This window comes from Phyllostomus hastatus, unplaced genomic scaffold (assembly GCF_019186645.2).
Source record: "Phyllostomus hastatus isolate PE091 unplaced genomic scaffold, TTU_PhHast_1.1 phas_contig_58, whole genome shotgun sequence".
NCBI lineage: Eukaryota > Metazoa > Chordata > Mammalia > Chiroptera > Phyllostomidae > Phyllostomus > Phyllostomus hastatus.
Window position 1 is genome coordinate 17,656,936 of NW_025333916.1, and position 25,662 is coordinate 17,682,597.

Consider the following 25,662-nt stretch of genomic DNA (forward strand, 5'->3'; position numbering starts at 1 on the left):
TTGACAATAAAGACATGGGTTATTTCTGGGCTCTCCATTCTGTTCCATTGATCTATGTGTCTTTTTTTAAGTACATTTTATTGATTATGCTCATACAGTTGTTCCAATTTTTTCCCTTGTCCCTTCTGCCTGCTACCCCGCTCCCCTCCTGCCATCCCAAACCCTTAGTTCCTGTCCATGAGTCATGCATGTAAGTTCTTTGCTTCTTCCTTTTCTCTACTATTCTTAACACCCCTCTGTCTATTTTGTTCCTACCATTTATGATACTTATTCCCTGTATCTTTTCCCCCCATTTTCTCCCCTCTGCCTCCCCACTCCATTTATGTGATTCTGTTCCTGTTCTGGTTGTTTGCTTAGTTTGTTTTTGTTTTTGTTTTGTTTTTAGGTTCAGCTGTTGATAGTTGTGTTTGTTATCATTCAGGTACCGTTCCTATTTTTGATCATCTTTTTCTTAAAAAAATCCCTTTAACATTTCATATAATAAGGGCTTGGTGATGATGAACTCCTTGAACTTGACCTTATCTGGGAAGCACTTTATCTGCCCTTCCATTCTAAATGATAGCTTTGCTGGATAGAGTATTCTTGCATGGAGGCCCTTGCCTTTCATTACTTGGAATACTTCTTTCCAGCCCCTTCTTACCTGCAAGATTTCTTTTGAGAAATCAGCTGACAGTCTAATGGGAACTCCTTTGTAGGTAACTGTCTCCTTTCCTCTTGCTGCTTTTAAGATTCTCTCCTTCGTTTTTACCTTGGCTAATGTAATTCTGATGTGCCTTGGTGTGTGCTTCCTTGGGTCCAACTTCTTTGGGACTCTCTGAGTTTCCTAGGCTTCCTGGAAGTCTATTTCTTTTGCCAGATTGGGGAAGTTCTCCTTCATTATGTTTTCAAATAAGTTTTCCATTTCTTGTTGTTCCTCTTCTCCATCTGGCATCCCTATGATGCTCATGTTGGAACATTTAAAGATGTCCTGGAGGTTCCTAAGCCTCTCCTCATTTTCTGAATTCTGGTTTCTTCATTCTGTTTCAGTTGAATGTTTATTTCTTCCTTCTGCTCCACAGCATTGATTTGAGTTCCAGTTTCCTTCCCTTCACTGTTGGTTCCCTGTATATTTTCCTTTATTTCACTTTGCATAACTTTTACTTCTTCCTCTATTTTGCTACCATACTCAACCATTTCTGTGAGCATCCTGATTACCAGTGTTTTGAACTCTGCATCTGATAAGTTGGCTATCTCTTCATTGCTTAATTCTATTTTTGAAGCTTTGATCTGTTCTTTCATCTGGGCCATATTTTTTTGTCTGGGCACTCCTGTTATGTAGTAAGGGGTGGAGTCTTAGGTATTCTCCACAGTGGGGCAACCCATTTCACTGCATTGTGGCATCTACTGGGGGAGGACTCCAAGAGGGAATAATCCCACTTGCTTGGCTTTGGGCTTGCTTTCGGTCACTTCCCCCATTACCCACAAGCAAGTTGGGCCCTTCTGGTGCTGATTCCCATGTGGGTGGCTTTGTGTACAATATAGGACCCTCTGGGTTTCTCAATGAACTCTCCTGTGAGGCTGGGAGTTTCTCTTGCTGCTGCAGCCCAACAGGTTTTTACAGTCAGAGGTTTTGAATCTTTATTTCCCTGCACTGGAGCCCTGGGTTGTGCAGTCTGTCTCACTCCCCAGTTGTTCCTCCTGGTTTATCTGCATGCAAGTGTGGGACTGCCCAGTCCTCCAGGTGATGCCTTGCCATGAGTTCTCTCTGCCTCGACTGTCTGTCTCCACCCCTCCTACCAGTCTGGGTAAATGTTTATTCATTAACTCCTCAGTTGTCAGACTTCCATACCATTTGATTTTCTGGCAGTTCTGGTATTTTTGTTTTTTAATTTGTTGTTTTCCTTCTTTTGGTTGTATGAACAAGGAGGCAAAGTGTATCTACCTATGCCTCCATCTTGGTCAGAAGTCAATGTGTCTGTTTTTATGCCAGTACCAGACCATTTTCATTATAGTGGCCTTGTAGTATAGTTTGATATCAGGTATTGTGATCCCTCCAACTTTGTTCTTCTTTCTTAAGATTGCTGAAACTATTTGGGGTTGTCTTTCATTCCATATTTTTTGGAATATTTGTTCTAGATCAGTGAAATATATCATTGGTATCTTAATAGGAATTGCATTGCATCTATAGATTGCTTTGGGTACTATAGAAATTTTAAGGATGTTAATTCTTCCAATCTATGAACATGGTATATGCTTCCACTTATTTGTATCTTCCTCAGTTTCTTTCTTCAGTGTCCTACAGTTTTCTGAGTACAGGCCTTTTGCCTCCTTGGTTACATTTATTCCTAGGTAGTTTGTTTTTTCATTGCAGTAGTAAATGGGATTGTTTTCTTAGTTTCTTTTTCAAATAGTTCATTATCAATGTATAAAAATGCCACTGATTTGTGAATATTGACTTTGTATCCTGCTATTTTGTCAAATTCACTTAATAGATTGAATAGTTTTTTGGTGGAGTCTATAGGGTTTTCTATGTACACTATCATGTCATCTGCAAATGATGACTGTTTCACTACCCCAGCTTTCCTTTCACCCCCATTGGCAAGGACTATTTTTTCCATCCCTCCACTTTCACACTGTGTAGAACTCTTATTCTGAGGTGGGCCTCTTGTAGACAGCATATTTGTGGATCACGTTTTCTTATCCATCAGCTACCCTATGTCTTTTTACTGGAGCATATAATCCATTTACTTTTAAGATTACTATTGATCTTAAGTCTATTATAAGTGCTCTTTTCACTTAAAATATTTTTAAATTAAGGTTTGGAGTTTATGCCCTTCTTAGATGACTAAACATAATTTCATATATTTAAGTTATAAATATATTATAAGCATATGGATCCTGGGCCTCACCTTCCCTAAGGAGTTTTTAGGAATTTGTGGTAAATATTTAATAGAGGATATGAGCTTTCTTTTTTATTTTAATTTTTATTTTTCCCAAAGAGGATATTTTTAATTTATTAATATTTACTTTATATTCTCATAAGGTAATGCTACAGGGAACAGAGTTAATTTATGGAACCTAACTTCCAAATTCCAAAGGTCCTTTTATATTGTGACTATTTGCCTATAATGGGAGTCTGTTAAAAGAGCTGAAATAAGGATGCCAATAAAACAATTCCCTTTTTTATGCCACATTTACAACTAGTTTTAAAGATTTCCAAGAATCAATCTAGAACCAAACTATTTTTGCAAACATAGTATTGAATTATTTCTTCCTTCATGTGCATCCTGTGAAATGTTAAAGGAAGCAATAATTTTTTGAAATAATGTTGTTTTATGTTTTGTTTTAAGATGTGCGCTTTGCCCAATTTTACAATAATAATGGGAAAGTTTAAAAGTAATCTACAACCTGACCCTTCTCAAAAACTGAAATTTTATTAATTTGTGTGTCTGCCTAAGATATGATTTGGATATGGCTCAATAGCCTGTAGTGTATAATTTTAACAACAGCATAGTTTCTCTAGATTCAGCCATCAATACAGCATTTTCATTAGTACGAAGATAGACTAATGAAGGAAAATAACTAAAGGAAAAGTAATCATTAATCTCTGAAATGACTGAATCTTTTAAACATTTCCCTTCCACAGTCTGCACTCTTCGTGCTTTGCTCCTTATGGAAGAGAGCAAAGCTCACTCTTTCATTGTAAGTGCTTTCTTTTGTATGAGTCCAAATTGACCTTCCTCAACCTGTGTTCAAGAAATCCTAGTTGATTTCTCTCTGGGGTTTAGAGTGCCTTCAACAAACATGTGGGCCTTTGATTTATTGGTCACAAACAAAAGCTAAAAATCTTACAAAAGGATAAAACTCACCTTTGTTTCAGCTTATGTTAGCAAGAAGAGTTGTTTTAGCCCCATGGAGACTCTGAACCTTATTTTGAACTTACTGCCTGGTGCCTTAAAGCAGTGGGATGAATATTTCGAGGCATTTTTTCAAGCTCCACAATTCTAAATCAGCCTCAGCAAGTTGAACTAAACTCCATTTGGCTTTAGCACTTCAAACCTGCAGTATTTCTTTCAATAAATGATTGAAAGTCAATCATATCTTCTCAGTAATGTGTTTAGATTTTGTTTGAAGCACAGGTGTTTTATGTATTTGTAAAAGCCTTAAATATTTGTGCTCACAAAGGACCATAATCTCATTATAAGTATTCAAACATTATAAAATTACTGTAGAAAGTTAAACTTGTGATAGAGAGCAATTGTTGATAGAGGAATATTCCTCAATAATTTCTCTGGTTTACTGATACATATTACTATACAGAGAGACTTTTAAAAGCAATTCCTTGACAATTGCATATATCTTAGAAGCATATCAATTATATAATACATACTATTTTCCACATTGTGTTTATCATGTAATAGCTCTTGGATACCTTTTCATGTTGGTGCTTATAGTGTTTACTTCATTCTTTTCTTTGGCTACATAGCATTCCATGATATAAAAGTACCATAATTTACTTAAATACATGCAACTCTCCATATCTGGGTTCTGCATCTGCAGATTCAACCAACCCTGGGTAAAAAATATTCTAAATAAAACATTACATTGTTACTGATGTGTACTATATAGTTAGGCCTACAGAACATGGACAGACTTTTTTCTTGCTATTATTACCTAAACAATAAAGTATAATAACTATTTACAAAGCACTTACATTGTTTCTTAATTAATATAGAGAGCTGTTTCCAGGTTGTTGTTTTTTTGTTTTGTTTGCTTTACCAATGTTGCAGTGAATATCCTTGTAAACGTATCTCTATACACTTGGAATACAGTGCTTTAAAGCATTAAAAAAAGTAATAGAGTAATACGGTTTTAATATATTTCATTCATTGTTGTCATCACTTCACATTATTGTTACCAGCATGCCAAACTCATAATAAATAATATTTAAAAAATTTAATTCAATACCTTTACTTCAATTCTTAAGAACAAGTTCATCTTCCTAGAATTTAAAAATATTGCCCTACAAGTGACCTTCCAACATGTTCTTTTATGATGCATTGAATGCCAGTAATAATGATTTCTTGACCATTATATAGCTCTTCAGTTTACAAAGAGCCTTCACATAATTATCCCATCTGACTTCACATCAACGTGATCTATGCAGGACAGGTTTATAGAGAAAATGGTGCTGACTTGGAAAGTTTTACTGCCTCAAATATATAGAGAGTACGTAAGTCCTTTGTTCTGCTAAATCAAGGAGTCAAGGCCATTGTCCTGATAGGAGTGTTATATCATACTGGTACTGTAATGTGGAAAAAAAAACCCTTATATGTCACTTTAATAACTGGTATTGCTAATTTACTGTCCAGTTTTCAGGCATTTTAATTTAATTCTCTGCTATCCAGAGATTAGACTCACCAGGCATTTCTTAGCTAAATGCTCCAATAATTGCTACTCCAGAACCAAGTGTTGGAAAGACTTTATGCAGCAGTTGTCAATGGAGGGTGAGTTTCAGTGCTGCTTTTCCTCATTTGGAATTGTGAGAGCAGAGGGTAAGGGCAGAAGAAGGAAGTCTACAGAGTAGAGCACCAACAAGACCATGCTTGCTAAGACCTTGGAAATTCCTTACCCACTCATCATTATTTCTGTATTCCTATGACCCTTTCTTTACCCAGTGCCTTTCATGGTGGGGCTGGCAATAAATTATGAAGCTTCTCTCATTTTCCACACTCCTGGTAGGAAGCAGGCTGCTGTGCAGGAAAGGGAGATCATTATGCTGCTTCCTGCTTTGGGAAAGGAAACAATCTTGAATGGCACTATTGTTGCCACAGCTGCAGACTGATGTTGCCACATTAGCAGGTCTACCCCAACCTTCAATACAGCTGAGAATGCACTTCTGAACTTCCTCTCTTCCACCATTTACTGTAACATGCACAGGACCTCAAAATCAGTTTCCAGATCTCAAGTCTTACAAGATCCTGTTCAATTCAAGCCATGTTTGTCAAATATGCTAGCAATTTTCAACCAGCTATGATTCTACATGGTGGCTACATCAATACTCATAAGCAAATTACATTACTTAAAAAGAAATCACACTGATGATAATACTCTCAAATTCTGGTGCTGTGTTCTTACATTAGTACAATTACAAGGAGTTGATCTGCCCCATCCCATGGGTCTGGTATTACTTTCTACTTGGTATACTCTCCAAGCATACTTGGCCACCAAGTCAAGCTGGGTTCTTCATTGTCCTGTGTGTAACACCTAGTTCATTTCCACCTCTTTGCCTACACTTATACTTTTTCTCTCCTGGAAGTCCTTTTCCTTTCTTGCCTATCTGAATTCTAATCAAATTTGAAAGCAAGCCCCCCAGTCCTGCACAAAGCCTTTCCTACTCTGACAGAGAACCCCACTGATACCTGTACACAGGCAGAAAAACTCAGTATCTTTCTGCACATTCTGTCTTTTTTTCCTCAACCTGGGAGTGAAATATCAAATTTTTAGTCTTGACACCAAAGCTCTTAAAAAGTCACCTGCTTATTGAATTGCAATAATCACATTAATCACCAGAGTGTAGTGCACGCTTTTCCCATTCTCCCATACCTGGGGCCTTCTCCCTGAACCAGGTAGGGAGATACACTGATGAATAAGGTTGAGTTTTAGTGCATAGCTCTGGGCCTAACAGAAGAGCCCCATAGAAGCTAAGAGTCTGGCACAGTTGATAAGTTTCTTATTCGTGGGAATGGTGGCCAGTTTGAAACAGATCATTGGCCAATGCCTTCCCATTCTTCTTATCTGACTAACAAATCCTCTTACACACACAAAGTGACCTCTTGCTTACACAGTAGGTACCTTTGAACACACTTCACTTAATCAGAATATTTCAAGCTTGAGCATTCTACAGCTAGTTAAAATTGTACTAATATTTTCTAGCTCTGAATACTATATTTTATAAGTCTAATAAATTAAAATATTTCTAATTCAGGAAATAAAAAATATAAGAAGTGTGACATGTCTGGAGTGTGAGCATTTCCTGTAATATCTTGTGTTGCTGACTAGTCCTATGAACTACTTAATTTAAGATTTAAAGTCCTGGGTTACATGTGAATTATTTATTATGTTAATCATGGGCTATCTAACTGCAGTATACACTTCTCAAAGGCAGAATCATGCCACAAATGACTCTTGTACCTCTCATAGCACTTAATATAATCCTGAGCATATCCAGATGCTCAATATATATTCATTGATTGAAGTCAATGTTGTCTTTAGAATGAGGTGCTTAAATTTCAATTTAATGGTTTTAGGTAAGAGATCATGAATCATTTGGACTCCTAGGGAAGAAACAAAATTCACCTTAAATGGTTTGGGTGAAGAGACTTTAATAAATAGGTGACTCAAAGAAATAAAGGCAGGGTTAAGAAAAGAGACAAGTATGGTAAGCCACCAGTTACAGAGGGGGAGTTTTTTCCTCCTGGGGCTGAAGAAACGAAAAAAAGAAACTGAGTTAGCAGAATCTAGTGAGAGCTGGAGCTGGGGAGGAGACTGACCTGGCAGAAGAAATGTGTTTTGGGAGCCATGAGTGAGAGCTGTGGTGACAAAGCAGAAGAAGGAAAAGAGACTTCACTTCCCACTCTCAGACCTCCCATGTGTTCCAGCTCACAAGGAGTCATGGAGGTGTCAGCCAAAAAAAAAAAAAAATCATCACTCTTTTGAGGCACAGAGCAAGGCAGAAAAGGTGGGAGAAAGACAGGGTGAGGGGATTTGGGCAAGATTGGACCAGGAGTGGGTAAGGAGAAGGCATGCAAAATAAATAGCATAAGAAGGTTTTTGTTATAAATGGAAACAACAAAAAGGCTGAATTGTTGGGTTGGCCACAAAGTTTATTTGTTTTTTTCTGTAAGATGGCTCTAGTAGCACTTAGTTGTCTTTAATGTCACTTGAAACAATTTTGTTAGATTGTATTGGGACAGCTGTCATATCAGCACGCATTAAAAAAACACATCAAAATTGGTGAACTTTCATGTAGCCATTTTAACATTGAAAATGGAAGAAAATATGCAATATTTTCAGCATATTGTTATTTGTATTTCAAAAAAAGTAAAAATACAACAGAAGCACAAATAAAAATTTGTGCAGTGTGTGGAGAAGGTGCTGTGACTGATCAAACGTGTCAAAAGTGGTTTGCGAAGTTTCTTGCTGGTTGATGCTCCACAGTTGGGTAGGCTATTTGAAGTTGCTAATGATCAAATCAAGCCATTAACTGAGAATAATCAATGTTATACCACATGAGAGAGAGCCAACATACTCAAAATACCTAAATCAATAAAGTTATTGGTAAAAATGAAAAATGTGTCTTTTATTTTACAGAAAAAAACTAAATAGACTTTTTGGCCAATCCAGTATTATGTATAGAATAAAAGAAACCTGGACACCCCAAAATTATGTGGGAAAAGCTAAGTCTGATTTGGCCAAAGTTAGGTTCTGACACTTAATTTTCTTTACCAAGTAACTCTGAATAAAGAGAATATGCACTCTTATTTTATCCAAACTTTTGATTATTGCCGTTTCAAATCAGTAAATAAACATGCAAATCTATCACTCATGGCAATGAATAAAATTTACTTACAGACATAACTGCCTTCACACTCAAAAGTAGGGGCTGTACTGTTAATGAGCGCCATTGGTTTTAGGGCATAAAGTAGAACAATAGAACAAACCACATTCCTCCTGTGTGGAGAAATAATATCAATGATAAATCATTAACAATAACATCAAACTGTTCTCTTTACATTGAAAAGAGAGGCAGATTTTAACATTTTTACTTTAGTTTGGTACCTATTCATGATCACATAGGGGTTAATAAATATTTACATACATAGAGTCACAGAACTAGAAGACATTAAAGGTCTTGTAATCTACTGCTGCATTTAACAGATAAAGAAACAGGCTCCCACAAATTAAGTCACCTGCCCTCAGTCAAATAGTTGGTTGTGGCAGAACCATCCCAGAATGCAGACAGTCTGCATCCTCGTCTAGTCACCCACAGTTCTAGAAATGCTTGATTTAGCTCCATGTAGATGGCAAAAGAGCATAAAGATTCAGGGCAAAGGTTTGTACTTATATCTGGTGGGACTCTTGGTAAGTGAGAAATTCCTGCTGAGTCTTCCACTCCCTCCTCTGGGTAGTGGGGGGAATACCGGGAACCCTCCCATCAGAGCTGTTACAGGTGGACTGAAAAAAAATACACATAAAATGTTTATCACCATGTTTGGCATGCAGTAGTCACCCAATAAATAAAAGCTGTTACATAGTTGTTATAAAATTTTTCTTCTTTTTTTTCTGAAAATCAACTGATTATTTAGTCATAGATGATCATCAATAAGAATTCAAGGAGAATTATGCAGGTGTTAGGAAAAAACGTTTAAATTGGTCAGAAGAGGTAGAGAATAAAGGAAACCACTTAACTGGGGTAGAAGGGAATGCAACAGTCCTGACAGAGTAAACATGTCGGCTTTATTACTGTTCCCTCCGTCTTTGCTGAGGAAACATTACCAAGAGTGCCATTTTTAAATTATAGGGTTTTTTAATTAATAGACTTTTTAAACTAGTTTTAGATTTACAGAAAAATAAATTATTTTGACTTACAGAGAGTAACATTGTTGGACCCATTGAAAAGTTGAACATATTTGATAAACATAAAACATTATACAGAAAGAAGGTGGCAATATTAGAAGGGGTTGGAGGTAGGGGGAAGTGGGCAAACTGAGGAGAAATAAGGACTTTGGGTGGTGAGCACACGATGCAGTGTGCAGATAATGTTTTATGGAGTTGTACACTCGAAACCTACATGGTTTTAATAACCAGTGTCACCCCAGGAAATTCAATTAAAAAAGAAGGTGGCATTATTCTTACAAATAATGAGAAGTGCCAAGTTAACATACCAGAAAGAGACAAATCAACAGGACTTGGTCAACCTAGGTTTTTAAAGAATATGAAGGGTGAAAGTATGCACTGCTAGCAAAGTGTGTACCCTGTCATGGCAAATTTTCCAGGGGACTGATGAATTGCCTATCTGAATTCTGTCTAAAAGAAAAATTGCTGGCATAACTGTGGAAACTTACAGACAGTATCACACTATACTAGACAACCTAGTTGAACCTGTAATTCAAGGGTCGGACCACTGAAAAATGTCTAAGCAACCTTCAGGGAAAAAAATACCACAGCTTGTAAGGGAAATTCATACAGAAATATTACAAAGTCTTTAAAGAAATAGTGACTATTGTACCAAAGGCAAAGTTAGTGCATAAAATTTATGAATATAAAACTTTCCCCAAATCATTATAGGCAAAGACATTTACTACTATTTAGTAAGAAATTTTATTGGGCCATCATTGGATCAACACTACTTTAAAAAAAAAGGATGGAATCTGGCTTAAAATGAAACACTATGTGATTTAATAAATGTGTCTTTATTTGGAGAAGCACAAATAGCAACATTTCAGGGACCTTGCTGTGCTAGAACAAATATATTTTAAATTTGTGCAAGTAATCTGGAAGACAGATATTAGGTATGACAATACTGAGTTCCTCCAAGTGGAAAATGCCAACAATAGCAATAGGGGAAATGATAGGAAAAACCTGACAGTTTGAGTAATTCGGCAGGAAGGTAGATGTTCTCATTCTTTTACACTTGAAGCCCAGGAATGTTGACCCCCTTCTTAGATGAGGGGGTCATAGAGAGATACTGTTAGCTAAGGGGGTGTCATGGATGAGGGCAAGGCTCCGTGTAGCTGAAGTCTCAGTGCTCACTCTAAACTGGGGTCTGGGTGAAGAATAGAAGTGGCTCACTTGCTCTCTCGCCATCCAGGTGGTGGGATGTTTTGTCATTTCTGAGCCATCTTCCTGTAGGAGTGGGATGGGCAGAAGGACTATGAAGAGAGGCTTTCTTCTTAAAAATGTTTTGTAGAGGTTTAGATGAAAATTGTAGTTATGAACCCTAATGTACTTTCAAGGGCACAGATAACTCATAGGCACACCTCAAAGTCAACTTTGACTGAAATCTTCCAAGGATTGTGAAGGACGAAGTGAGCCTTTGCGCACAAAAATATGTCACTCTTAAAAGGCCAGGAGTGCACTCCAGCACCTACATGATAAATCTAGAGTCAACAATCATATGTGCTCCATTTCATAGATGGAAGACTCTAAAGTATAGTAGTTCACAAACATTCAGAGATCATGGGCACATACAAGTGCCCCATGATGTGGGAACATACGAGTTTGTATGCTAAGGTTTCTGTTTTTGCTTTCTTTGTGTGCTTGGTGAGATCAGAGTTGGTATGATATGCCTCTGTGTAAAACTCCAAAGATATGGATGTTTTAAAGGACAAGAATGCATTTGGAAAACAACTTTGAAGCCAGTTTCCATAGTTCTTATGTAGTTTAATGTTTCTTTTCCATGTATATAGTTCTGTTTAAATAGCTAATTATGAAATTAGACAGAATGCAATTAATTTTCACATCAGTAAAAGAAACAAAAACAGGCCATTGCCTTTTATGTAAAAAGAGCACATTGACTAAGTGTTTTAAATGCACCAGTATTTTGGACTTCATTTAATTATTGTAGCAAGTCCTTCAGGTACTATTATTGACATTTTAGAGATTGGGAAGCTGAAGCACAGAGATATGAAATAACTTACCCAGTGCTACCTGGTTGGGTCAAGAGGGCTCATATTCAAAGTCTGTCTGATTCCAAAGTCCATGTTCTTAATATATATACACACATCCATACATATATATGTATATACAAGGTCTGTCTGGAAAAAGTCCAAGCATTGTTAATATAATGAGAACAGTTTGTGTGACATCAGTGTAACCTGGCAGCCAAGGAGAGTGCTGAAATGCACATGTGTGAACGAAGACAACTTCACTGTACTAGTCAGCGGGGTGCAGTAGATGCGGTTGGGTGAGCATGTGTACTCTGTGACTGTTGCATTCAAAGTGAATGAGCAAGTAGAGTAATGAATCTGCATCAAATTTTGTGTTAAGCTTGAACATTCCTCCTCAGAAACTATTGGAATGATTCCGAAGTCCCCAGTTATGGGCAACTGGTGATTGGCAGCTTCATCCCGACATCGCACCCACTGATGCATCACGTTGCATGAAGAGCATTTTGGTGAAACATCAAATTACCCAGGTGACTCAGCCCTGATACAGCCCAGAGTTGGCACCCTGCAACTTCTGACTTTTCCCCAAACTAAAATCACCTTTGAAGGAAGGAGATATCAGAGCATCAATGATGGCAATTGGGAGAACTCTGCGAGGTCCCAGTATGCCTTCTTTGAAGAGGACTGAGGTGTCATTGTCCTATGTACAATGTTTCTTGTATCTCCTTCAATAAATAGCTCTATTTTTCATATGACATGGCTGGATACTTTCTGGACAGAGCTTGTCTACTTAAGAATTCACTGGTATTCTTAAAGTCCATGTATGTATTTGATTGTAAGTTGTATTAACATAACAAAAGGAAGTTTCATTAAAATACTCCTTGTCTTTAATCATCTTTAATCTCTATTTTTTTAATCTTTTCATTTTATTATGCATGCAACTTACTCTGTTTGTAGAACAGCCACCATTACAGATTATGAAAACTATTGTTCAGCAGGGACAAGTTGCTCAATGTCATGACCATCCGTGTGCTGATTCCAGAGCTTTCACACAGATTTGTTTGGCGGTGCCCACTCACTCTATTGCATTTCTGAGTAGGGTTGTAAATCTTGTTAAAACCAATAAAAACATAATTTCAGAATGTTTCAGAAGCAATCTCTCTTGTCATTTGAGTCTCTAAGGTTTTCTGCTTCTACTTTCTTCTTTCTAAAGTGCAAAAAGGCTTCAGCTAAAACAATTCTATCTTTAAATATAAGATTTTTTCTAATTACAAAAAGTAATACGTGATGACTTGAAAGAATTTAGTATATGTGTAAAGGTATAAAGAAAAAAGGGGACCCAAAATTCCATTATCCACAGATAAAATACAATGAACATTCTAATGTATTTCTTTCCTTTAAATAAATACGAATCAAAATATTAGCTGGCTTATTTTGGAGGGTGGCTGAAGAATTTCAAATAACTTAAATATTTATATATATATATATCTATTTTATTTATTTATATATTTATCTAAGATATTCATTGACCTTTTCAAATACTTTCTCAAAAATTATCCCAATTCTCTACAGGGTGACTATGAAATGTTATGATTATAAGAAAAAAAATTGGCCAATTTGTCTAGTTGAGAATCCAAAAATAAATTAATGTGATTTATATATAATAGAAAATTTTAATTTTTTCATGTTTTAATTTTATTTTCTCCTGTTTACAAAGGTAATATGTGGCCACTGTATACAAATAAAATAACACATATAAGTATTAAAATAGTTAATATTTGTTCAGTGCTTTCTATGTGCCAGGCACTGTTCTAAGAGTTTTGTTGATATTAACTCACTTAATCCTCACAAGAACTCTGTGAAGTAGGGACTATTACTATTATTTTCATTTTACAAATGAGAAAACTTAGGTATAGAGAAGCTAAGTAATTTGCTCGAGGCCTTGCCTTACCAAGAAAACCATGCCAAACTGGCATGGTTTTTGTTTGTTCTTTGAGTTGTTTATTTAAATAGGAAAACAATGATGATAAATTAGGGCCCTGCCATGGAAATATTATATCTTCATTTCAGGAAACAATGATAGTTCCACACAATGTTCTTGTAAATGAAAAAGGTAAAGGAGGAGTGAATGCACATTTCAGAGGATCTGGAGCTAACTGAACCCATGGACTAGGAGAACAGGCTATGGGTTACTATCAAGGACATGTAGCTACCAAATGACAGAGTTGAGATCCAAACCCAGAAAGGATTTTTCCAGAGCCCACACTTAACCAGTCCCTACATCTTTTTTTATATTCTACAAAGTATAAAAAAGAAAAGTATCAAGAAGAAAGTCAAAAGTCTTCTGATTCCATGACTCAGGGATAACAACTGCCAGCACTTTGGTAAACATATTTCCAAACCCTTTTTGATGCAAAGCTTAAAGTACAGCTGATCTAAGTTTAGCAAATGGTCTTATGATCCTCTTGGAACATGAAACCATGGGAAGCCTGCAAGAAACTACTTCAAGGCCATTTCTCACTGTCTCCATATCTTCCAGGAGGGTATTGTCAGAAAATTTCTCATCCTCTCCTAGGTTCTGAAGAGGTATGAGATTTTCTGCCTTCCCCTCTATCATGCAATTATGATGTTAACTACCCGAAGTTAGGTCAAATGTCACAGGTTAAGGGCACAGTTCCCCACAGGACTGCCCTAACTTCAGACACCAGCCACTAGCTCAGGGTTTCCCAGGACACCCACACTTCTGACCAACTAGCTACAAATTCAGGAGTTCCCACTATTCCTTCACGTTTGATAATTCACTAGAACAACTCATAGAACTCAGAAAAGCACTATACTTATTATTATAATTTTATTGTAAAAGATACAACAGGATTAGCCAACAGAAGAGATGTATAGGGCAAGTTCTTAGAAGGTCCCATGTCCTTCAGGGTCAGGAGGGTCTCATGTCCTTCCCATGTAAAGCTTCCTTGTCTTCACAACATGTAACCCTTCTATACATCAATGTATGATTACCAAGCAGGGAAGTCTACCTGAGCCTCTATGTCCACAGTGTTTACCAGGATTTCTTTATGTAGGCACGATTGATTGAATCACTGTTGAGATGATAGAACTCAGTCTCTCCCCAGAGGTTGGGCTGATATCACCTGGATCAAAGCCCCAATCCTTTAATTACATAGTTCATATTTTCAGCTGGCCAGCCCCCATCCTGAGTTTTCTTATTAGCATAAACTCAGGTGTGCACCATGAATAACAAAGATTTTATCTCTTGGAGAATTTTAAGAATTTAGAGGTTACCTCCCAGGAACCCGAAACAAAGGCCAGCCACTGTTCTTTATTATATAACAACCCCTCCCCCATCCCTTAGCGTACACCTGCAGGCTATAAAACTACTAGCTGCTGGAAGCAACAGGATATTCCACTACTCACGTTGCATTGTCTCTTTCCTTTCTGTGTTGTTCTGTGGGACAAGGGACAGGGGGAGCTGGCACCTTTGCTGTTCCTGCTTTTGCTACCTATGTAAGTAATTAGCTGTTTAATTTTTTAAAAAGCTTGTTTTTTTACTCCAGTAAATGTTAGTCTTGCTTGACCTATTATTTACAGAAATAAGGATATCCAAAGAGGACAATTATGACAGATTAGGTGTTTAATTTGTTTTAACCATTTTGATTTATAAGAACACTCAAATGGAACTATTCAATAGGCTAGACACGAGGTTGGAGTATGATAGAGAAAACAGTAAGTTGTGCAGTGGAAATGATTAACAGCAGAGGAGAGGAGGTGTTCTCTAAAGAAGGCAACGTAGAAAACCTAATGGTGAAGGACTGCTTTGATATCAGCTTAGACTTGAGTAGTCATAAAATCTTTGACTAAAAAATGACTTTAAGGGTCTTATATCCAACCACTTACATGATACAAACATCTTTCCTACATCATCGCAACAACTGGTCAAACAGCTAGTTTCTGCATTAGTACACATAATGATGAAGCGCTAAGTCAATGATGGGGCAACTAATTCTATTAATGCAGACCTGAGCGTGAGTGGCTATGAATATCAAGATATTTTATACAGGATGTTGAGGACATTTTGCTCAAGAGATGCAATTTGAGCATAAAGCTGAATAATGAGGAGTGTGAAGATCTTGGACATATGTTTTACAGGTGGCAAAGACTCTGTATTTGGAACCATCTTATCATATCTTAAGAGTAGAGGGAATACCAGAGTGGCTTTTGGCTTGTGTGGCAAATAAGTGGTTTCCTTACCCAACAGCCATTGCCTCTTCTTCCTTGCTGTGAGATCTCTAATTTGGTTTAGACACAATATGTAGACTCAAGGGACAAACCATCATTTGTGTAAGTGAATCAGAAAAATTTTGTCTCAAACTGTCAGTGATTGATTTAGGGATGGGCATGCAACCCAGTTCTGGCCAATGCAACATGAGAGGGAATTTTCTGGGGGCCCCTTGAGAGTTTTTCTCTTTGGTAAGAAGCGTACATAGAGGAGGAAACTCCTCAGTCTTTTTCCCTCCCTTTCTGTTTTGGGTGCTCTTTGTGAGAATGTGATGCTTAGCAATCCAACAGTCTTTTAACAACCAGGAGACAAGAAACCAAGTTTAAAAGGCAAGACGTGAAAACGGCAAAGTGAAAGGCTGGAAAGAGCGTGGACCCTAATGACACCTTGGACCTTCCAAACCAACTGTAGAATCACCTACCTTCAGACTTTTTGTTAAGTAAATAAACAAATGAAAAACAACCTTATAGCTTAAGCCACCATCAGGTGGGATTTCTGTTCCTTGCAGTTGATATACTAACTCACACACTAGCAATGGGGGCTGGGTGGATGGTAATCAAGGTAAGAAAGGTTGGCAGGGGCCTATCACACAGTGCCTCTTAGGCCAAGACATGGAGTTTCATTCTAAGGGTAAGACATTTTAGCAGATGATACAATACAATCAATGCAGTCATATCTATATCTATATATTCATATTTATCATGGATGTAATTCATTATTAAAATAAAAGAATAGATATTGGCTAAAGATGTATTTGCCATTTCCATTTTAATTTTTAGAGAAATTACTGCTTAGAATCAGATTAAAAGAAATAAAGAAATTTTTAAAACTTCACAAATAACTCATGAAATATCTTGACTGAATCTCCCAAATGTTAGCAATCTTTATTCTGACCTTTTATTTTTGGAAGAACCTTTAACACAGTTTCCAGGTACTGTGTCAGCCCTCTTCAGCCATGTCCGAGTCTCTGCCGATTATGTCCTGCCATCTTAAACCTCTGTCTCTCTTTGAAATAGCCCTGATTTTTTGTCTTAGTCTCCTTTCATAGTAAGGCAACTTCCTTGCATAAGGGTGTTGTTCATCTAGGGTGTTCTTTTGTCCCTAACTTGCACCAAAAAAATCACAAAATAAGGTAGCTCATTTAAAACATTTTCCTCATAGTTGTCTTGTTCCCCCATTCATGAAAAAGATTATTGGGTTACCATGGCAATCAGCTTCCACAGCATTGCATTCTCAGTAACTGTATTGGTGTAGCACAAGCTTTACTCTGTGTTCTATACTGTAGTGCTCTGAAGATCTGCATTTTTTTCCAGCCTGTTCTCTGTAATTGTTGTTTAGAACAAACAAACAAACAACCTAGCAGTTAAGCCAGATAATTTTTTCAAAGGCACCATATCCCCTTTTCTGAATATTAAAAAAAATCTACATATATAGTTGTACAATCATTTTCTTATAGCACCAACTGAAAGCTATCTTATATGCTCTTTCATATGTCTGGAATTACATTTACATCTCTTTAACCATATTTAGAAAACAAATAATGAATTCACGGTAAAAATCAGAGCAAGAAAGTTCTATGGGATTATTTCCCATATACACCACATCATGCATTTCCTGAGAATAATTCTCTAATGCCCCTCCCTCCACCACTCCCCAACCCTCTGGTTGCAGACACACAGAAGAGTAAAAAGTGTCCTTAAGTTATTGTCTTTGAGATGCCACTATGCTCCCATCCTTGAGATTATTAACTACCCTATTTCTGTTCAGAACATTATTGATTATAGTGAAGGGTGGTTTTGAACAGGCTAAACACTTTTTACCAGCACCCAATATCTGCTATATTGTAGAGGATGTCAGATGACTTTGGTGGACTAACGGGATGAATTCTGTTTCCCTACAACTCTTTCATTCTTTTCTTATTACTTTTAGCTTTTCCTGGTTACTTAGTTTCTTCATATAACTATGTGGCATAAACTGGGAATTTTGAAATTTCTATTGTATGCAAAGATATCTTTTATTTCTACCTATGACTTTATTTGAAGCAATAGTGGTATTTTGGTCATTAAAAAAAAGGGAATTTGAGACTCCCGGTCAAGATGGGGTTGTAGGTAAACATGCCTCACCTCTGTGCACAACTAATCAAAAAATACAACCAGACTACAAAACAAATTAATGCCCAGAACTGTCAGAAAATCAAGCTGCATAGGAAGTCTGACAACCAAGGATTAAAGAAGCCACATTTCATCCAGACAGGAAGGAGGAGCAGAGATGTGAAGATGTTTGGAGAAGCATGGAGTGGCAGATGGGAACAGGCAGTCCCACATCCCTCTGTGGTGGATTAAAAATGGGAGGGATACCTTAGGAGCAAGGGATTTCAGCCCCAGTCCAGGCCACACAGCCCAGGGTCCCAGCACCAGAAAGATAAGTTCCTGGAACTTCTGTCTGTAAACACCATTGGGGGGCAGGATGATGGAAGAAACTGTGTCCTTTGAAAGGGCCTGAAACTGACTTAGGACTCATACAGACCCACCCCCTCTGGAATTCAGCACCAGGGCAACAGCTGAGGGGCACTAGTGGCATAGGGGGAGAAAGTGAAGTGCGAGTTAGCTTCCTCCTGGGCAAAACTCCAGAGGCCAGGCAGTAGCATTATCCCCTCTGTGAGCCCTCTCCCACACAGAACAGAACGGTGACACACATTGCCCCACCCGGCAATTAACAAAGGCTCTGCCCCATACAACTTAACAGGTATGTTAAGACAGGGAGTCAAAGCAGCTCTACACAATACACAGAAACAAAAAACAAACACAGGGAGGCTGCCAAAATGAGGCAAAGAAATAAGGCCCAAATGAAAGAACAGAACAAAAATCCAGAAAAAGAACTAAATGAAATGGAGATAAGCAACCTATCAGATGCTCAGCTCAAATTACTGGTCATCAGGATGCTCTGGTAACTCACTGGGTACTTCAGAGGTATAAAAAAGTCCCAGGCAGAAATGAAGGTTGCATTAAATGAAATAAAGAAAAATCTACAGACTTCTGGCCAAGATGGAGGCATAGGTAGACATACTGTGCCTTCTCACACAACCAAGATAGGGGCAACAATAATTTAGAAACAGAATATCAACCAGAACTGACAGAATATTGAACTGTATGGAAGTCAGACAACCAAGGAGTTAAAATAGACATATCATCTAGACCGGTGGGAGGGGTGGAGTCAGCCAGGTGGGTGGAGAGGGGTCGAGGCACAAAGAGCAGTGGGACTGGGAGCGTAAGGCATCCTGGGCATGCAAGATCACAGCAGGAGGACCCTGGGTGGGCAGGCAGCAGCTGGTATAACATGGGCGCAGAGTGGCAACCGGCACACCCAGCAAGGCGGCGATAGTGAAGCAAGGCAATGTGCACAACTCAGGGTCCCAGCACAAGGAAATAGAGCCTCAGGGCACTGGTTGAAAACACCTGTGGGGGTTGAGGCACAGGGAGAGACTCCCAGCCTCAGAGGAGAGTTTAAGAGATCATGGGGTCCTAGAACATGCACAAGCCCACCCACATAGGAATTAGCACCAGAAAGGCCCAGTTTGCTTGAGGGAAGTGGTGAAAGGGACTGAAGTCTGACCGAGATCGAAGCAAGCGTCATGGTTCCCTCTCAGACCCCGCCCCCACATACAGCATCGCAACCCAGCGACTGGGGTGCCCTGCCCTGGTGAACACCTAAGGCTCCACCCCTCATATGTAATAGCCACAACCAGACCAAAGGGTGGGGTGGGGGGAAGATGGCTCAAACACAAGTGAAAGCCTCAAAATCAGTACTTTTAAGCAAACGAGAGATAGCCAACCTATCAGATGCACAGTTCAAAGCACTGGTGATCAGGATACTCACAAAACTGGTTGAATTTGGTCTCAAATTAGATGAAAAAATGAAGGCTATGCCAAGTGAAATGAAGGAAAATGCACAGGGAATCAATAGTGATGGGGAGAAAACTGGGACTCAAATCAATGGAGTGGACCAGAAGGAAGAAAGAAACAATCAAAAAGAAAAGAATGAAGAAACAAGAATTCAAAAAAATGAGGAGAGGCTTAGGAACCTCCAGGACATCTTTAAATGTTCTGACATCTGAATTATAGGGGTACCAGAAGGGGAAGAGGAAGAACAATATGTGGAAAAGTTATTTGAACAAATAATAAAGGAAAACTTCCCCAATCTGGCAAAGGAAATAGACTTTCAGGAAGTCCAGAAAGCTCAGAGAGTTCCAAAGAAGTTGGACCCAAGGAGGAACACACTAAGGCACATCATACTTACATTAGCCAAGGTAAAAATGAAGGAGAGAATCCTAGAAGCAGCAAGAGATAAGGAAACAGTAACCTACAAAGGAGTTCCCATGAGACTGTCAGCTGATTTCTCAAAAGAGACCAGAAGGGGATGGGGAGAAGTATTCCAAATCATGAGTCAAGGAACTACATCCAAGATTGCTTTCATTTAGAATGGAAGGGCAGATAAATTGCTTCTCAGATAAGGTCAAGTGAAAGGAGTTCATCATCACCAAGCCCTTATTATATGAAATGTTAAAAGGACTTATCTAAGAAAGAGAAGATAAAAAACATGTATAGTAAAATGACAGCAAAATCACAATTATTAATAACCACACCTAAAACAAACAAAAAACAAACTAAGCAAACAACTAGAATAGGAACAGAACCACAGAAATGGAGATCACATGGAGGTTTAGCAACAGAGGAGTGAGAGGAGGAGAGAGGGGGAAAAGCTACAGAGAATAAGTAGCATAGACAGTAGGTAGAAAATAGACAAGGGGAGGGCAAGAATGGTATGGGAAATGTAAAAGCTAAAGAACTTATGACACATGGACATGAACTAAAGGGGGGAATGTGGGTGGGAGAGGGTATGCAGGGTGGAGGGGAATGAAGGAGGAGAAATGGGACAACTGTAATAGCATAATCAATAAAATATGTTAAAAAAAAAAAAAAGGAAAATCTACAGGGAAACAAGAGTGGAGGGGATGAGCCTGTGAATCAAATTGGAACACAAGGCAGAAAAAAGCAATCAGAACAGTAGGAAGAATAAAGAATTCAAAAATATGAGGACAGGCTTAGGAGCCTCTGGGACATCTTCAATCATACCAATATCTGAATAGGGATGACAGGAGGAGAAGAGAAAGGGCAAGAAATCAAAAACTTATTTGAAAAAATAATACAAGAAAATGTCCCTAATTTGGTGATGGAAATAGACATACAAGTCCAGGTAGCACAGGGAGTCCCAAACAAGATGGACCCAAAGAGGACCACACCAAGACCCATCATAATTAAAATGCTAAAAGTTAAAGACAAAGAGAGAATCTTAAAAGCAGCAAGTGAAAACCAGAGTTAATTGCAATGGAGTTCCCATAAGTCTGTCAGCTGATTTCTCAAAAGAAACTTTGCAGGCTAGAAGAGACTGGCAAGAAGTATTCAAAGTGATGAAAAGCAAGGACCTACAACCTAGATTACTCTATCCAGCAAAGTTATCATTTAGAATTGAATGGCAGATAAAGTGCTTCCCATACAAGGTACAGCTAGGAGTTCATCATCACCAAGCCATTATTATATTAAATACTAAAGGGAATATATAAGAAAAAGATCAAAGCAATTAATATTAAAATGGCAATAGATTTACAACTACCAATAATTGAATCCAAATAACAAACTAAGCAAACAACCAGAACAGGAACAGAATCATAGGCATGGAGATCATTAGGAGGGATATCACCTGGGAGGGGGAAGGGGAAAAATGGGCGGAAAGGTGCAGGGATTAAGAAGGTACAAATTGTGAACTACTCACACAGAGTCATGCAGACCAGCAACAGCAGTGCATTCTCAGAGTTCTTCCTATGCTGTCTCCTGCCTCAAAGCGATTCTGAAAGCAAAACCGAACAAAACTCAGTAGGTTGGGCTTCAACTAGTCCCTTAAAAGTAGTTCCATGTTAGGAGATCTGATACAGAACATGTTCTTCCTCCTGCTAATTTTGAGCCTGGGGACACAGCTTCATCAAACAGATGGAGGCATAGGTGGATGCACTGTACCTCCACGCACAACCAAGATTAGAACAACAATTTAGAGCTAGAATAACACCCAGAACTGATGGAGAATTTATCTGAATGGAAGTCGGACAGCCAAGAAGTTGAAGTAGACCTGTTCATCCAGACCAGTAGGAGGGGCGGAGCCGGGCGGGCGCGGGTCGGCAGCGGCGCGCGTTGATGGGGAGAACTTGGTGCGAACTCAGTGCGAACTCGGCGCGTAAGCCATCCAGGGCACGCAAGATCTCAGCGGTGGACCCTGAGTACGCAAGCAGGGGCTGGCAGACCCAGTGAAGCAGTGATTGTGGACCAGGGCAGAGCGCGCAACCCAGGATCCCAGAGAAGGGACTGTGATCCCAGGAGAATGGAACTACCGCCATTGTTCCTTCCCATCCCCGCACCTGTCCCCACATACAACGTCACAATGTAGCGACTGGGGTGCCCAGCCCAGGTAAATACCTAAGGCTCCGCCCCTCACTGTAACAAGAGCGACCAGACGGGGGGCGGGGGGAAGGAGAGACGGAGAGAGACATGTCTCCATCAGAAGAACAGATCAGTCCCCCAGGACTCATCCTTTTGAGCGACCAAGAAATAGCCAATCTATCAGATGCACAGTTCAAAACACTGGTGATCAGAAAGCTCACGGAATTGGTTGATTTGGGGTGCAAATTAGATGAAAAAATGCAGGTTACCATAAAAGAGATGAAGGAAGATCCACTGAGAGACAATAGTGATGGGAAGGAAACTGGGACTCAAAACAATAGAGTGGACCAGAAGGAAGAAAGAAACAACCAAACAGGAAAGAAAGAAGAAATAAGAGTTCAGAAAAATGAGGAGAAGCTTAGGAACCTCCAGGACATCTTTAAATGTTCCGACATCTGAATTATAGGGGTACCAGAAGGGGAAGAGGTAGAGCAACTGATTGAAAGTGTATTTGAACAAATAATAAAGGAGAACTTCCCCATTCTGGCAAAGGAAATACACTTCCAGGAAGTCCAGGAAGCTCAGAGAGTCCCAAAGAAGTTGGACCCAAGAAGAAACACACCAAGGCACATCATAAGTACATTAGCCAAGGTAAAAACAAAGGAGAGAATCCTAGAAGCAGCAAGAGATAAGGGGACAGTAACCTACAAAGGAGTTCCCATCAGACTGTCAGCTGATTTCTCAAAAGGGACCTTACAGGCAAGAAGGGGCTGGAAAGAAATATTCCAAGTCATGAAAGACAAGGACCTACATCCCAGATTGCTTTATCCAGCAAAGCTCTCATTTAGAATGGAAGGGCAGATAAGGTGCTTCTCAGATAAGGTCAAGTTTAAGGAGTTCATCATCACCAAGCCCTTATTTTATGAAATGTTAAAGGGACTTATCTAAGAAAAGAAGATAAAGAAAAAACATGCATAGTAAAAGGACAGCAAACTCTCAATTATGAACAACCACACCTAAAGCAAAACCAAAAGAAACTAAGCAAACAACTAGAACAGGAACAGAACCACAGAAATGGAGATCACATGGAGGGTTAGCAACAGGGGAGTGGGAGGAGGAGAGAGGGGAAAAAGGTACAGAGAATAAGTAGCATAGAATGTAAGTTGAAAATAGATAGGGGGAGGGTAAGAATAGTATGGGAAATGTAGAAGCTAAAGAACTTATATGTATGACACATGGACATGACTAAAGGGGGGGATATGGGTGGGAGAGGGTGTACAGGGTGGAGGGGAGTGAAGGGGGAAAATGGGACAACTGTAATAGCATAATCAATAAAATATATTTAAAAAATGTTAAGAACAAATAAAAAATAAAAAAAGAAGGTACAAATTGTTAGGTACAAAATAGACAGGGGATGTTAAGAACAGTATAGGAAATAGAGTAGTGAAAGAATTTATATGCATGACCCATGGAGATGAACCAAGGGGCAGGGATTGCTGGAGGCAATGAGGGTACCAGGTGGAGGGGGGAAAGGGGAAAATTGGGACAACTGTAATAGCATAATCAATAAAATATATTAAAAAATAAAAAGAGGGAAGTTGAAAAGGAGTTGCTATTATCTCATACAAGAAATTAAAAATATAACCTGGCTTTAACTGTCTTTCCTGCAAAATTTTTCTATCTCTTAGGTGTCTTTTCATTGAAAAAGGCATACCTCATGACCAATCTATGAACACTCATTGAATATTGCCATCTCCTATTAAGGGCAATGAAGTAAACTCTGTAACTAAAACAGATGCCTTCGCCCACAGTTTCTAAAATCAGAGGGTATTCATAAACCTCTTCACAAATTTTCAGAGTGTAGTGGGAAACAGGAACTGTTAAAATTTGAAAATCTCCCCAAGTACTTTCTGCCTCTTCCGGTTAAAAAAAAATTACTCTCTAGGAAGCTCACTATTCTAAAAAACATACAAAGCAATTATGGTTAGAAATTCACGACTAGCATTTGGGATACCTCAGCCCAGTTTTAGGAGAAAAGATATTTTGCTTTTTGATGAAAAACCATAGACTGATTCTCTGACTCCTCCCAAAATTGTATTAGAATTGTTTCAAGGGAGGAGAAAAAACACTTACTTTATTATTTTATTCCTGAGCAGAAATTCCATGAAACAAAAAATGTCTTACTTATTCCTTTGGGTACATGGACATATAGATTCCCTGATACACTAAATCCCCACTCAAACTAGAAAAAAAATTGAAAAATTATTGGCAGAATTTCCTACATTACAAGCAGAAGCTGAAGTTAAATAATCACATAAACTTTGAATAATTATATTACAATGAACCATTAAATTTATATAGGAAAAAGATTGCTCTCAGTTTTCAGTTGACAAAAGAGCAGTTGAGAGGCGATCATGTAGCTTCGAAAAGTAGAAACTCTAACGAAGGGTCAGCAGTGTAAAGGCAGGGAGGCAGCTGATAGGCCGTTTTGACAGTTGGGTGAAGATGGGGGGAATAATATTGTAAACCAGAAGTGATGATAAAAGAGTAGAATGAAGTGTTTGATAATGATAAAGTGAGCTTTACTTAACATGGACAGAAAGAGCAGGAAAGAGAGAAAAGTAATTTAGTTCAGAAAGGAAATAATTTGTATTTCAATTTGAAATAGCCAAGGGATGACATTTGAAGGATGACAGTTTTATTGTTAATATTTTATACATAAGAAGCTCCATTTATATGAAAGATAAATTAGTACAAGTTTCTATCAATATGATAATATATATTAAACAAACCACCAAATAGGATTTTGTTCTTTATTAACCTTTATTATAACTCTAAAAAACTATTTTTAGTATTTCAAATTACAAGCAAGATCATGATTTTATAATGTGAAGATAACCCCAAAGCCTGGCTTAGTTACACATTGGTCCTATTCTGTCAGGTATCCTTTAAGGATGGGCTCCTAGCTTGACCAAGAAAATGTAAATGCAGAAAGCTATAAAACCAATATTCCTCACTTAGGAATCATGTTAGTAGTTTAACATTAAAAACATTTTTGAAGAGCCACACCTGGTATAAATTCTGTAGTGTTTAGCTTTTTTAAATTCACTTAAACTGCATTGATATATATTTATAACTCTCCTAATAAACACTTTAAAGGTTGGTAAACCTATCTCCTGGATTTTCCAGGTCACTTCAGATTTCAAGTATTTTGTCTATTGTCAAATAATGTGTC

At 38.3% G+C, this 25,662-nt stretch overlaps 1 protein-coding gene across 1 annotated transcript in view; it reads left to right on the plus strand.

Moving 5' to 3' along the window:
• The first annotated feature begins 15,078 nt into the window (after positions 1-15,078).
• The window catches only part of HOMER1 (homer scaffold protein 1), a 114,290-nt gene continuing 103,706 nt past the window's right edge, over positions 15,079-25,662 (plus strand). The window contains exon 1 of the mRNA XM_045847881.1: positions 15,079-15,167. Within this exon, the coding sequence (XP_045703837.1) occupies positions 15,166-15,167 (2 nt within the window). The 5' untranslated portion in view covers positions 15,079-15,165. The remainder of the gene's footprint in view (positions 15,168-25,662) is intronic.